General features: G+C 39.1%; 1 protein-coding gene across 1 annotated transcript; it reads right to left on the bottom strand.

Moving 5' to 3' along the window:
* Window positions 1–7746: 7746 nt before the first annotated feature.
* On the bottom strand, window positions 7747–8297 carry LOC126106951 (zinc finger and SCAN domain-containing protein 21-like). Its single transcript, XM_049913337.1, has 2 exons — window positions 8178–8297; window positions 7747–8088 (listed from the first exon to the last, which is right to left on the bottom strand). Exons 1-2 carry the CDS (start codon window positions 8295–8297, stop codon window positions 7747–7749), a joined length of 462 nt encoding a protein of 153 aa, XP_049769294.1.
* Between the last annotated feature and the right edge of the window lie 8308 nt (window positions 8298–16605).

The raw sequence follows: 16605 nt of genomic DNA, 5'->3' as shown, positions 1-16605 counted from the left end.
AAGTTTTGCATTGTTTTCCATAGGTTTACAATTTTCCATATTGAACTTTTCTAAGATCTTCCTTGTGTACAGAGACTGATCAATCCATAATTCTTCTCTGTTGCCACTTCTTAGAATCTTCATGCCTAAGTATTGATTAATTTCCCCTAAATCATGCATATTAAATTCTGACCATAACTGGTCTTTAAAAAAGTCCATCTGGCTTTCACAATTGGTTAAAATAAAAAAATCATCTACCCATATGGCCATGATTGCAATTTCTTCATTGCTCCTTTTATGATATATACTAGGATCTGCCTTTGACTGTAACATGCCTAGTTTTATCAAACTTTTATGCAAACATTTATTCCAGTAATGGCCACTTTGCTTTAATCCATATATGCCTTTCTTCAAATGCCAAATTCTCCTTTTCCCTTGATAAGGTCGCTTAACTTCATCAAGTGGAATCACATATATTTCCTCTTCCAGTCTGTTTTCACATCTGTTTGATGAATTAATAAGTCTTCCTTTACAGCCAGAGTTAAAAGGTATCTTAATGATGAATACTTCAACACTGGTGAGAAAGTTTCATTGTAATCTATTCCTTCTTTCTGGGACCATCCTTTAACTACCAATCTAGCTTTGAATTTTGGTATTGCACTCTCAGGATTTTTAATACTAAACACCCATCTTGTTCTTAATGGCTTTTTATTTTCAGGCATGTCAACCCATTCATATGTATCATTATCCACAAAAGATTGCAGTTCCTTTTCAATAGCTTGAGCATTTGAACTTGCTAAAGCTTTATCAACTGTGACTGGTTCATTGTTGATTGTTTCAGCAGCATACATTTCATAATCTGGATATTCTGTCAGTTTTCCTATACGTGAAGACCGCCTTAAACTGACTTCCTCTGTTGAATCTTCTTCCTCAATTTGATTCTTGGGTAGCACATCAGCTTCCTCTTTATTCTCGTCTTCCTCTGTTTCAGTTTCCATCTCTGTTTCAGCACTATCACACATTATGCTTGGCTGCATTACTGTTTCGTTTTGACTACTTTCCTTTATTTTAGGTCTATAATCCTCCAAAAATATTACATCTCTACTACTTATTATCCTCTTATTCACAGGATTATAAAATCTGTAGCCTTTTGAATCCTCACAGTAGCCAACAAAAATATGTTTTTGAGATTTTGCATCTCACTTTCCTCTTAATGGTTTTGGAATCTGAACCATGGCTTCACACCCAAAGACTTTTAAGTGCTTGAGATCCGGTTTCTTCCCAGTCCATACTTCATAGGGTGTCTTGTGTCTCACAGCTTTTGTAGGTGATCTGTTAATTAAATACACTGCTGTTGACACAGCCTCTGCCCAAAAACACTTAGGTAGTTAAGCATTGCTTAACATACTTCTTGCCTTTTCTACAATGGTTCTGTTGGCTCATTCTGCAACTCCATTCTGAGAAGGACTGTAGCGAATGGTAGTCTGATGCCTAATACGCATTCCATTCAACTGTTCCTTAAACCATCTGTTTACATATTCTGATCCATTGTCTGATCTAATGATTTAATTTTCTTCCCAGTCTGTCTTTCGCCATTTTGCAATAAACAACAAATACATCATTCACTTGATCCTTGATACTTATAAAATAAACATGCATGTATCTAGAAAAATCATCTATGAACGTCAGGAAATAGAAGTTACCTCCTAAGGATTCATTCTCCATAGGTCCACAGAGATCTGAATGTATGAGTTGCAAGACTTCAGTAGATCTGCTCTGACTCGATTTAAATGGCAATCTAGCCTGCTTCCCTTGCAAACACACCTCACATTGAAATTTTCATTCCATAATTTTCCACCCCAGTCGCCATATTCTTCAGTGAAGTCATACTTTTCCTATTCAAGTGTCCAAGTCTCCTATGCCACAAGAAACCTTTTGCAGCATAAACAGAGTGATTTCCTGTTTCAGCAGTATTTTGAACTGTATTCACTTTGTAAATACCTCTAACATTACTTGCAGTAAAAAATGGTTCAAATGGCTCTGAGCACTATGGGACTCAACATCTTAGGTCATAAGTCCCCTAGAACTTAGAACTACTTAAACCTAACTAACCTAAGGACATCACACACACCCATGCCCGAGGCAGGATTCGAACCTGCGACCGTAGCAGTCCCGCGGTTCCGGACTGCAGCGCCAGAACCGCTAGACCACCGCGGCCGGCTACTTGCAGTAGCTACAATGTCACCACAAGAGTCTGTCACTTTGGCTCCCTCTATATTACCCTTCTTTACTATTTCGCTTACTGAAAGCAAATTAGTTGCGATATTCTTTACATAATGTACATCATGAGCAGTAACAATTTCCTTTTCCCCATTCATAAGCAAATTAAGATCCACTTTTCCTGCGAGCTCACACCTTAACTTAGATCCGTCAACTGTAGAAATTCCAATGTCAGTTTGGTAATGTGCACAGATGCTCCTGAATCTAGGAACCATTCTGCATGATTGTCACTCGCTTCATTAAAAGAGTAAAAAACAGAAAATGCCGTACCTTTATCGGTAGTCTTTCTCTCAGGACTACTAGAATTAACATGCTTCTTTTCTTTTATACTTTTAGTTACACTTTGAAGCAATATGTCCAATTTTCTGGCATCTGAAACATCTTATTGGCTTCTTCTTCTTGTACTTAAGAGTATAAAGCCGACGCCGTTTCTTTTTCTGAAGCATTAGAATCTGGTTCATTCTTCACGTCCTGTAGAATCTTCACCTTAACACTATCCGCTGTCATGGATATTCCCAAACTTTCCAGACCCATAATCATTGGCGAATATTTCTCAGGTAGTCCAGCTAACAATAAAGTTCCAATCCATTCATCCGCAATTTCAAAACCAATATTCCTCAGACGATTGGACATTGAAATTATTTTATTCACATATGCATAGACGCTTTTACACTTATTCAATCTTGTGTTTATCAGCTCACTTTTCTGGTTAAACCACCATCTTCAAATACGTTTTTCAGTTTGTCCCATACCTCCTTTGCTGACATAGCCTTTTCTATGTGAACATAATTCACTGGATCAATCAAAAGGATTAGTTTTGGTTTCGCCTTCCGATCCTTATTAGCAAAGCTTGATTCCATAGGTGCCAATTTACCGTTTACGACGTCCCATAAGTCATCAACGTGCAAATACGCCTCAACGGCAAATTTCCAGGTCGCGTAATTTTCGCGCCCTACAAGCCGCTCTGTTTGCGATATCTGTGTTGTACTCATTTGACTGTTATTTTCTTCTTCGTATAGCGTACACCATCCAAGTTTATACGAACTTCCGCGCACCTTTTGCGCAAATACACGTCACCTTAAAACTTATTATTTCTTTAATCCAGTACCTGGGCCCATAACCTGTTGTACTTTATGCAGTTTAACGCAGCTAAATGACAAGTAACAATAAACTTATGCTTTATGTATATTCCATAGAGTCTAATGCACTCTGCACATCATATCTTGTGCGCCACTATGCACGCTGGAAAATGTTTGTTCACATATCCCCAACACAGACGTATCGACCAACAGATGACGTCTATACTCGCCACTCTGAAAACAGCTCATGACGAGATGAAAAAACAAGATGATGAAATTAAATCACATTTAGCTGCACTTAAAATATCAAACGACACTTTGTGTAGCCGTGTGGAGGAGATAAATAATAGACTGACGGGACAAGTGTCCGAACTCAACGCGAAATTTTCAGAGCTTACATTACAACAAGAAAACAAATAAAGATGTGACAGATATCCAAACACAAGTAAACAATCTCAGTAAAACATGTGAGTCTGTAGTAAGTCAGATTAAATCTTATATGACAGTGCATTATGTTATAAAAACGCGTATTGCCGACCTCGAAAACAAGGCTGACACAATTGACAAACAGCTTTCTGGTAGAGTAAGACCACGCACTGACAACCACTTCTCATGCAGCAATAGAGAATTTCACTGTTGGATAGAGCAAAAAGGCAAATATTTTGAGCAAACTGCCTGCTATTATCCACGAAACGGTCGCGAAATTTATAAATAACAACAAACACGTAATCACGTGTGACAATTACCTACAACAAGTGTGCAATGACGATAATAGAAACCAAAACACGCAGTTTGGCAATGAATTCAAGCACATTTATGACGCATACACACCAAACACTAGTAAGTACTCACGACTACATTACGCACCTCGACATGAAACACTGTATTGCAGTCGTGATTCCTTGCCATTCACCAGCTGAACCTTACAATAACCATAAACATAACTATAGTGCCAAGGAAGAGGAGAGCCTCAAAAAGAAAATCTCAGCCATTTATACCTGAGAATAGAGCTGTACATCCTGTCATCTTTATTAAAGCCTTCAGAAATGTTTTTCCTCATACATGGAGTGACTGTAAGAGGATGTCTTATGTTGTCGATTATGCTGGTATTGCACTATCAAATTTCTTTGTGCAATATCTTTGTCAAAGAAATTTGATGGTTTAATAGGGAACTTCGTCAAATATTTGATCAAATCTAGGGCCTCGCTGTAGATTTGATCAAGGAAGTCACTTGTCTTCTGTTCATTGAAATGTGACATGTTAGCACCTGGAGCGCTAGCATCGCTGCAGCATTCTGTCATCTGTAGTGTTTTTATAAACATGGATGGTAAATACAATCGGTGTGTACTGGCAACAACAAAATTAATAGAGATGTATGAAGCTGATGAGGCACTTTACAATGTGAGGCACCCTGAATACAAAAATAGATTAAGAAGATTGGAGACCTAACCTAACCCAACCCTCTCCTGTAGCAAGGAATCAGAATGTTACAGTGAGCCTGTCTTCTGCAGATATAGCAGTTCTTAAGTGAGTATTGTGCTTTGTGGTATGAGGATACACTTCACTGAGCACATACAGAAATGTATGCTCATCCATTCTTAAGTAATTGATGTACGACTTGACATCTTCCACTATAAGCTCACATAACAAGTTTTGTTGAATGTTTTTATCGTGGCATAGTAAAACTTGCGGCTTCACCCAGTTGCATTTTCTTTTTTTTCCCCTGCTTCTCTTCTGCATGTGCACACAGTACAATTATGGTACGTGCAACTGCTTTTGACAACAAGTTGTTGTTGTCAGCCATCTTGAACATTGACGAAAAATATGATGACAGTGTAATACCCCTTTTTAGCGCCATGTCAAAAATCTTTGTCAAATATATTTGACGAATATTTGATCACATCTTTGATCAGATCTTTGACAAAGAAATTTGATAGTGTAATACCGGACTACAGATCGACAAGCAACTACGGCACTGGAGCCGAGTGACCTCTCATGGAAAGAACCGAAGGTGCACAAGGTAGCAGATGACACACAACTGCGGCTGAAAAGCGAACCACTTTGTGAAAAGAAGACCTTTTGCTTACCATATTATAAATTTTTACTGTTTTAATCACGAATGTAGCAGAAAATAAAACTATTAAACAAGAAAGCCAAACATACAGCACTGATTTAAATTAATTTCTTCATATTTAATAAGGGATGATAGTCATTCTTATGCCACTGACTGAAGTTTAATAGCAACAGCATAATTACGATGTGAACTGCAAAATACTAAGAAATGTCACAAACAAAGGAATTAGGTATAAACATCAATATCTATCGACTGTCTTGTAATACAGAAACAGTAATGTCTTGTGCCTCAGCTGTACTTGGTTTCTCGAAATGGTTCACTATTTTCCTCCTCTTCTTTGTAGAGAACAACTGTCTCTGAGGCTGTATATTTTGTTCCCTTCTTGATGAAGGAGTGCAGGGGCCAATTCCTTTATGGTCTTTATTGGAGTCAACAGCAGCTAATGTAGCTTTCAAGCTTGACAGCTAGCGTTTTAAAACATCCAGTTGCCCTGTAGAAGATATTGTGTCAATCACATCAGCAAATTTTCTCCTTCTCCTGAGTTAAATCTGAAGATTCATTATTTCCTCTGCTTAGTTCAACCAATATACTTTCTTTTTCACTTACTACTGATTCCCCTTCTTGATAAATATGTAATATATCCTTGTCATCATTAATATCATGAAAATTACTGATGATCACTGAACTGGATGACTCTTTTTTGTATAGGCAGACAGAGTGAATATGTTTACACATTATCCATCTGATACTCGAATCTATGCACGAGCATGTATACTGATGTATGCAGACCTGATAGTCAATACAAATCAATTTACAGCTGCAGTCTTGCGCATTTTGCTGTACAAAATAAATGACACCCACCTCAGAAGTAGATGGTACAAGCCAGCGTTTTCATTCTTCAACTATGCGTTCCTGAACCACCTCAGAACTTAAGTCACACTTTGAGTGAATATCCTGGAGTTTGCTTGTCAGTTTTTCCTTGGTCAGAATAATGAGCCTGTCATGTAATTTGTTCCTGACGAAGCTCATTAATGCATGAATGGATTTGTCAAGTCGTTTTACATGTTTACCACGCAAATATATGTATTTTATTGTTCGATGTATCCTGTCAATATGCATATACCACTGTTGGCTCTGTAACAATATGCCTAGCACCTGGTGCTTTTAGCATATTGTTCTTGGAGGTAGAACCCAAACTCAGCTGGTACAGGATCTGAAACCAGGCGCTCCGAAGCTAAAGGAAATACGTGCTCAAATGTTATGACGTCTCTTTCCTCCATTAAACTCCTCACTAGCTTGTAAGTTTCAACCTGTCTTTCCTTTGATTTGATTTTAATACATATATTTTTCCTCTATGCGCTGTCTGTATGCCACAAGCAATAAAGTCTTCTCACAGGTTCTTCCATCTGTGAAAGCCATGCATTGTAAAAAGACTCAGCTAAATCTGACATGAACACTTGAGGACGTACTTTTCCTACTTTAGTCTTTATTTCATTAAAAAATAATGACAGAACATCTTGATCAGACCTGTTTGAGATAAGAAAAGCACAAGGAAAACCTTGTCTCATGTCGTCAAGCACAAGAAGTGTAATTAACTCGAAACGATAACCATTAGTTCCATGAGTTCCATCAATGCATATACAGTCACTTCAGAATTTCACATTGAGCATTGTTCATAATGATGAGGACAAAGTCTTCACTTCTCAGGAGAGGATGACTTTGGCTGCTTGTATCTTGTGGTTTGTAGAATAAAACACAGGGATTATCGCTAGCATTGATTTCGTTTACCAACGCTTCTACGCTGATGCCATCGTCTTTATGTCCCATGACCTCGGAACGTAAATTATTACACTGCTCAACGTTGTATAAATCTTTTTTTGTCAATAGATGGATACGCTCTAGCATGGAATCAGATAAAGTGTCTCTTACTTTGTTGAGTATCGCTTGCAATGGTACCTTGTTTGCGATGTCAACGGCTGACGTGTTTCTTCCTTCTTCTGTCAAATCTAAATGTCTTAGCACCATTTTGATGACCCACATGAGTAACCACGTATTTTACTTTGCAGCTACCATCTCCAGCTTCGGTTACTTCAATGCTGGAAAGACATACACCTCCTATTTTGTTAGTGCCTTGGACTTTCATGCGGCTAATACCTTTACTCTTAGATACATATTTCCCTGAACGATGGCATACAAAGGAATGCCAAGTGACATTGTCCAAAGTACGATACGACCCACACTTTTTGACATAAAGAGACAACGTTTTTCTATCAGTCTGCTTCTTCCACTCACTGAATTCCTGGAAAGATGCAAATTCAATCTCTTCAGATACTGTCATTCCCCATGTCTCATTGACAAGTGATCACAACAGTTTTTCTTCGAAAGAACTGAAATATCGCACAATGTGCATTTCACTTTCATAAAACTAGTTTCCAATCCATGCTCCTTTCTTTCGTCACACATTACATTGCGCTCATGGTTGAACTGTTTGCCACATAAACTACACAAATATTTGTAAAACTTTTGCACTTTTAATTGTAGAGCGATATCATTTAACTTTCCTGGATGTACCTGTGATACATGTTTCCTCAGAGTCTTGTTATAGCTATAGCTTTTTCCACACTCTGAACATGTGTATCTCTTTTCTGGATTCATCATATTTCTGATGGTACTGTCCTAGTTCAAGAAGGAGAAAACCTTCACACTTTCACAATACCTTGAATATTCCACACGGCGACAACGAAAACTGCACACGCAACACATACACAATAGACCACACAGGCTACTAGCATCGGGCCGCTATTCGCTGAACATGCCATTTTCCGTGTCGTCTGCTGCATCGGTTCTTTTCGCTGACGCTCGGCTCCGGTGCCGCAGTTATACATCGTTCAGCATCGGCTCTTTTCGCGAATGCTCGGCTCCGGTGCCGCAGTTGTTTGTCACCCTGTAGACACAAGTTAATACCGGCCTTATATCCAAGGCCACGCAGCTGTATGGGCGTATAATGAAGCCGACAGCTGCGTCATGTACGAACAATTCGAGGGAACCTTTTTACCTAAATTTAGGTCACATTCTGTACAGGAACGACTTGGTAGGCAGACTGTGGATTCTGAAGCATTCAATCGTGGCAATTTGCGCCGGTATTTTGAGAAATATTAAAATATGGGACATTTCCTTGACGAGCCGGTTGAAGAGCGCGACATCCTCCGCGCATTGAGGGCAACACTGCCGTTTAATATCAAAGAAAAACTTCTCCACATCCCAGTCAACAACGCAGAGTGTTTTCTCACGGTGCTAGATTCTGTTAATGTGCTTTATGAGGATCAGCGTTCCATACGACAAAGGAATTGCTACAATGTTTACACCAGCGTCATGCAAAGTACGCAGGCTAGCCAACTCAATTCCGGCGCGCTGGCTGCTGTCGGACACACAAGTCAACAGAATCAACTGCTGCACAGGGAAAAAGTATATACACAACAGAAGCAACATGCTCAACACAGAACAAACAGCTATTATAACACTTATTATTCAACTGGCGGCAATCCAAATAAGAGACAGCACAACAACAAACAACTACAACGGCAATAATAATTATCAGAATGGTACAACATTTTAAGAGGAACAAAAATAACTATCATTCCCCACCAAACCAGCAACAGAGCTGGAGTAATAACAACTATGCTGTTCAGTATCAAAACACTGTGACACCACCGCAGCAAAACAATAACACAGGGCAGTGGCAATTGCCGCCGCCGCAAATGCAAACTCAAAACTGGAATGCATTTACGAACCTGCAGGTGAGTCAAAACATGCAAACGCAACGACCACCACAGTTTGGAGACTGGAATAAACAATGCCCTAGTGTAAATATTATCCAAGTAACTAGTGATACTCCATCTCCACTGTGCCTTCACCCACTACAAATGTGACGACGTCAAACCAAAAACAGTCACTACTGTGCCCCAGGTGGCTGAGGAAGATTTGGGGAGGCGACTTCAGTTTAAATTTATTATCTGACACATCCACTTTGCAACAGCACAATAATAAAGTACGTAACAGTTGTATACAGCAACCATTATTATTCATAAAGTATAATCATGAGACCAAGAGATGAATACACTAAGCAAATTCAGAAGGATGTAGGTTGCAGTAAGTCCTGGGAGATGAAGAAGCATGCACAGGATAGAGTAGCATGGAGAGCTGCATCAAACCAGTCTCAGGACTGAAGACAACAACAACAACAATAATCATGATGAAAACTTGTGTGATGAACTTTTACAAGACAACACACAATGTCGTTCATCACCCAATGACATTATTTTGGCCTCAACTACTGGTGTTGTGAGTGGTATTTCCACTACTTTTATTCTGGACACAGGAGCGGCTGTTAGTGTCTTGTCCTATGATTTTTACAAGAAAATGTGTGAGTTTGTACCTGTACCAGAGTATTCTGTCCAGAACTGTAAAATTTCAACTGCCATAGGCAATAAGTCTTCTAGAGTTAAGAAACAGGTATTTGTGACAGCCAAGGTAAGTAATTGAATCGTACAATGGTCATTCCTCGTCCTCCAAAACCTGGTCACTAGTTGTATTTTCGGTTTAGACATATTGTGCGAGAAGAACAGCACTTTTGACTTCTCCAACTGTAAATGTATACTTACAGATACCACGACTCTGATGCACGATAAATATTGCACAGGGTACAAGATTCAGTTAATGCAGGACACCGATGATGTTGACAAACAGACACACGCACCTGAGGCCGAGTTTGAGGACTTGAAAACTTTAATTAGTAATAAGTTAGAAACCACAGCTGTCGCACATGATGAATGTAATGAACTTTACGATGTTTTGTACAAGTATATATAAGTGTTTAGCATACGATCTGGTGTGATCAACACATATGTGTATAAAATAGAAGTTAAGCCTCACCACATTTTTTTCCCACAAAATCTATAATATGCCACTGCCCCAACGACTTGTTGTGTGGCACGAGTTGAAACAAATGTTAGAGTGGAAAATAATCAAACCTTCCACGTCACCTTACTTCAGCCCTTTACTTGTTGTAAAGCAACACAACGGGAATATCAGAGTTGTTTTGGATGCTCGTGCAATTAATGTGATTATTTTACCTGTTCGCACAAAACCTGAGAATTAAGAGGAGCAACACGAGAAATTTTTAGATTATAAGTATTTTTGAATGATGGATATGACCAATTCGTTCTGGCAAGTCGCAATGACGCCAGATTCTAGAAAGTGTATTGCATTTATATTCGGGGGGGGGGGGGGGGGGGAGCAAACCTATTAATTTTGTATCCTTCCCTTCGGCCTTCAGGCATGTTTATCACCGCATTGGATACTGTATTTGGTGATAAATTGGTTGAATCAGTTACTCACTACATTGATGACCTGCTCATAGATAGTAAGATTTGGTCTGAACGCATAAATCTGCACAAGCTGGAGTGGCAGCTGATCTCAAAAGTCGAAATTTGCTTGCAGTGAAATTCAGTATCTTGAACATATTATTAATTCTCAAGGTATACGACCTGACCCAGGTAAGTTAGATGTAATCAGGAATTTTCCTAGTCCATGGACTAGAAAGCAATTGAAGTCTTTCCTTGGACATTGTTCTTTCTATCGACGATTTTTACCACACCAGCTTTTAAACAGCAAACATGTATGGAACCTACTCAAAAAGAATCGGATATGGATGTGGTCTGACCAGTGTCAGAAAGACTTTAATAGTATTAAGCATGCTTTAGTTAACGCAAACGTTTTGGATCACCCAGATTTTAATTTAGATTTTTGTATTACATGTGACGCCTCATCCTATTGCTTAGGCTGTCGTTTGTTTCAAGTTGTAAAGAATGGAACATGTGAAAATCATAGGTTTTGCGAGCTGCACACTTAGTGAATGTGAGTGCACCTACTCTACCACAGAACAAGAAACACTCTCTACTGTGTGGGCCTTTAAGAAATTCAGTTATTATTTGTATGGTAAGTACACTAAAATTTATACTTTATTATTTGTATGGTAAGTACACTAAAATTTATACTGACCACCGAGGTCTCACTTATCTGTTAACTTGTAATCTTGTACATCCCAGATTATTGCGCTGGGCTGTATCTTTGGAAAATTATTCATTTGAAATTGTATATATAGTAAGAGTAAAGAAAACATCATTTCCGACACTTTGTCTCGTCTTAGTGTACTCAAAACATGCGCGATTTGTCAAAAGTGTAAACAGCTGATCTTGTCTACGAAGACTGATTGGCATTCTATTCTACCCAGTAAACCTCTAGAAATTGTTAAGTTCTGACAAGTAGTCCACATCCCACAAGCAGTGATGGTGTGAAATATATTCTTGCATTTTATGATTTATTCTCCAAGCATGTTAAATTGTATGCTGTTAGATCTGCCACTGCCATCATTTGTTGTTTCTTATGTGACTACATTCCTCACGTGGGAAAACCAAAACCTATTTTATCCGACAATGCTGCATACTATGCTGGGCACAAGTGGCGTAAATTTCTCAAAGACAATAGTATTAAGAGTATTTTTATCTCAAGGTTTAGCCCCAGTGTAATCTCACTGAACGTGTGTTCTGCGAAATCAACAGATTTATGAGAACCTACATTTCTACCAAACATACCAATTGGGTGACATATATGTCTTCATTTGAAGAGGTACACAACAACCTCAACGTTTATGAAACTCCGTACACTCCTAATAAGCTCATGTTCGATTGCAAAGAAGACAACGATTGGACAACGTCGCTACCAAAACTTTTTCTCAGCAAACAACACACGACGAAATGGTAAAGGAAGTCTGTGTGACGCTGTCTTAGGAACAAAACTTATGCGCGCACTGTCAAGAGGAAGCAGGAATTTAAAGTTGGTATGCTAGTGCTTCTGCATACTCACCATAAGTCATCTGGTCTTTAGCGGCGCAACGCGAAGTGGCATCTGCTGTACGACGGTCCATGTCGTTGTCAGCATTCCGCATCCTGGTGCATATCTGCTGCAGCATCCTAAAACAAACAGAATTATTTCACTATATGCTTAGAGTATGCCATGCTCAACAGTAAACACGTTTACGGATCATGCTTAAGTTATACACAACTATTAATTACACATACCTCACAGTACATCTACAGAGAAGCTTCGTAGTATAGGAGTTTTACTTCAGCTGTTCCTGTCAGCAGAAAAAGGAGAAAAAAGAGATTCGTCTTCACCAAATACTTACAGCAGCAACTTAAAATTTTAAAGCAAATTTTATATTAACTTTTATACAGGTGTGAAGAGGATATATTTTCAGCCTTCGAGATTGACTATCTGCACCGTCAGTCTTCGACTACTAACGAAGCATTAACGTGAGTACTTAATATTTCTACACCCTTAGACTTTCACCTTGAAACTGATTGGATACGCCTCTCACCATTGAACACACACACTTACGAGTAGCTAAGGCCATGCTTACACAGTACACTTACACTCATGTCGCGAGTGTTTGTGTTTGATGTTAGTTCATTGCTTTTGTTATTTGATTATTTGTAGCTGTGTGCTTGGTCTTATTGCTGGTGTGGGATGTCGTGTCTAATCCTCCTCTATTTCAGGTGACATAATTTGCAAAAGCAAAACATGGATCTAAACTTGTAATGATTGTAAACTTATGTAAATCTATATTGCTATGTGACCAATCATGATTGTGTGAAGACGAGAGAAATATTTTTCTCTGTATATGTATATCCAATATGTAATATGTTTGTAAGTATTTGTACCTATGTAAAAACCTATATGTAACATGTTTATATGTAGTTATCTTTATTTAGGTATAGCTAAATTATATATGCCCACTTTTATATGTTATCTGCACTTGTTACATGTGCCCATATGTGAAAAGTTATGAGACTTGCATAACGTGAATCAATTTGTGGAAGTTTACTATATGTCGCTGAACTTGTAACTACGAGAAAACTGGTGTGCAAGACCGCATAATTGAGAAAGACTACTTATGATGTATTGCTATGTATATAGATGTGATGAACTATTTATGTTTGAAATTGGTTTACAAACTGTTAATGCAAAGTCGTGTTACGAATTGCTTACGTAAAGACTTGTCAACGGACATTTGTTCTACGTTACAACTACGTGTGTACTAATATATGTATATCGCCTGGCAAACTGAGTACGTTAAAAAACTGTCATAGTGAAGTGCACCGACACTTTTGAGTGCATCGCAAATTGACATTTACTGGGCTGCAAGTCTGAATAGCAAGAACTGGTTCACTACTGCACCTACGGTCGCTTTGCTCCAAAACGATGAAGACCATTCGACGGGTGGAGGAATTTTGGACAGGTCCTCAGGAAGCAAAATGTTCTCGGGAATGACGGACACTCTTGCCTGCTCTAAACAGGAATCGACGCCAGCATCATGCCGTCCGAGGTCCTGCTTCCATGCCTTCACGAATTTATGCTGTGGAATGGGAATCCACCAGTCTTCTATCAAGTGATGTACGACTTGGGGGGGGGGGGGGGAGCAGTGACGTCAGTCTAAATAATCAGTATAAAAATATAAACTGTGCTACGAGTGATCGCGCACACGCATCTGTATCAATCAAAATTGCGAACTGTGACAACATAATTATAATTCCAACGGCGTTTACATAACATTTAACTGCCATAAACAATGTTCACCTTTATAATGTTATCGTATGTTTTCGGTTCATGGAACTGTGAACGACGATACGTCGTCAAAAGACGTTATATCTGAAACAAAAAGACATTTCAAGCGCAATACTGTGCGAAAGAGACTTCAACAATAAGAATTTGTAATTATATGTTAACGAATGATGTGACATTAGGATTTTGTACCTGTTTTAAATGTTAATCCACATTTGTGAAATCCATGATGATAAATCTTGTCTCTGCGACTTCTTGTGCACATGAACACATGGACAGTATAAACTATATATCAGTATCGTGTGATGAACTCTCTTCGCAACGGCCGCGCTGGTACTGCACAAGCGCGGTACGCGCAATATTAACATAACTGTTACAGCTGCATGCGCCACATTCAAACATTGAATATCTGTTTGTGTAAATATTAAGTTATGTATGTGTATTTGTAGATTTATGTATGCAATGTGCTTTAGAGTGAGTTGCTCGCCTGCAGGTGTGTCCTTTCGCCTAGCAACTCAGGTGGCAGTTTAAAGGTACATTTGCATGCTGAGCTTTTGTTAGCAGGAAACGTAATTATAAGTAATGAAATAATCTGAGCCACAGCTGTACAAATATAATATGTAGCCGCTGGAAACATTTGAAGATTTTTGGTCGTCAGATTATTGGCGGAATAACAGGCACCTATTGTTTTCTAGGTCTTGTCCAGATCGGACGTATTTTGGCACTTCGCCATTAAAACTACATTATTTTGTTAATACATTCGCGAGTTGCAAACAAACGGCACTCGTTGCATAATGCAAGTCTCAATATAAGTGTCATAATTTAATCGTGCTTATATACTGTTAGTAATAACCTGTGAACGTTTTATTTTGTAGGTCATTGCATGGTTGATGGGTGACTTGGTATGGCAAAAGGTTCCATACTTCTAAGCAAAATGTCGTCCAGCTCGATCCACCGTCGTCTTCTGGTGCTGTCTTATTACGAAGTCCGATTTCAGTGCAAACACAGATAGAAGAAACACGGTTAAAAATACCTTTAACAAAAAAAAGCCATGCTCAAGTGCCAGAGAGTTTCAATGAAACATATTTTACCAGTCCATAAACTTAATTGATCTCTATTTAATATTCATTACTATAGTGCATTGTATTGTCACGATCCAGATAGGAACGAGCTTAAAATTAAAGTACTATGGACTGGAACCTACTCACCTCACTGTACCAGATGATTGTCTCACAGCATAGCTGAATCACCATGGACTTTGAACACAGGTGCCTGTATATTTTGTGTTGCCATAGGGATTGTGGACTACCTATCCAAGAGAAAAGTTGGCCAAATCTCACCCCTGCTGACCTTCAACCTAACTGTTCAGACAAATAGAAATGGCACCAACCAAAACTGCAATGAAAACAATGGTCAGAGCCTACTGGGAAGAGCCAAATGTTACACTGTATACAGCCTCTGTGTACCCCAAACGATGATGTACAATGTGTAAATACATTGAGGATTCATGAAGAGAAGTAGTGACGAACATAGTACCATAACACAAGGACCATATAAAAGTGAATAGTCTAGCAATTTTAAATAAGGAGATAGTGCTTTTGGGGTAATAGTAGAATTTGGGGGTGAATTCTTTGGCAAAGACGAGGAGTGAAGAGGGAATATGATTAAATTGATTACAAGCATTAAAGAGGTTTGAATAAGTACTGTGACTTCTGTTAGCAACTCAGGAGAATGAGGGTGGGTCATAAGTGGATCGCTGAGCAGCCAAGTCAGGCAACAGGATGACAATATGAGGTCGACAACAGGTGGGTTATGTGACAATCGACGGCACTCTCCACATCAAAGTAATGACATATGGTACCTTAACCATTCTCTCATTATATCAGCTGAGGGCATCGGCCCATGCTAGAGATTTCCATCATCCTACTGACCAGAGGAAAATAGCAGACATCAGCAGGGAAGAAGCATACTTAATGGCTGCAGACCAGCCCATCGTTGTCACATGCAGCTGGGGCTCAGAGATGATCTACAGGGCAGAAAGCAGACCCACTCACAGCTGCTGATGTCATGCTTCAGCACTGTGCGCAATAGCCACACTGCTCCCTGAGATAACCAGCAGCCACAGAAGGCTGGCACTGGTACCAGATCAGCAAAATACTGCCAAGGCAGGTGCTCTGGGTACCTGTCACAAGCTGCATCTCTGCTGATGTATTACAAGGAGTAGAAAATTCACCCTGAGGGCCACCCAGCAATTGTAGTGACTTGTTACTGAAATAAAGGCTTTGTATTTGCCATCAGGAATCGTCTGATGTCCACACCCTCACACCTCCTGTCAGAGAACTGCGATCTCGACAGTCTTAATATCCTGCCATCTTTACGCAAGAGCACGTTTTTAAAAGACTGTTGGTTGGCAGAAATTCAGTAAGAATTCCTCAAAGACTTTTGGTCACATCACAAGTATCAACCAGATCACAGCACAATCAAACGATTCTGAAAATACTGGTGGAAGCG

The sequence above is a fragment of the Schistocerca cancellata genome, chromosome 1 (assembly GCF_023864275.1).
Source record: "Schistocerca cancellata isolate TAMUIC-IGC-003103 chromosome 1, iqSchCanc2.1, whole genome shotgun sequence".
Classification (NCBI taxonomy): Eukaryota; Metazoa; Arthropoda; class Insecta; order Orthoptera; family Acrididae; genus Schistocerca; species Schistocerca cancellata.
Note: the sequence above shows the minus strand (reverse complement) of the source record. Positions and strands in the feature narration are given on the sequence as shown.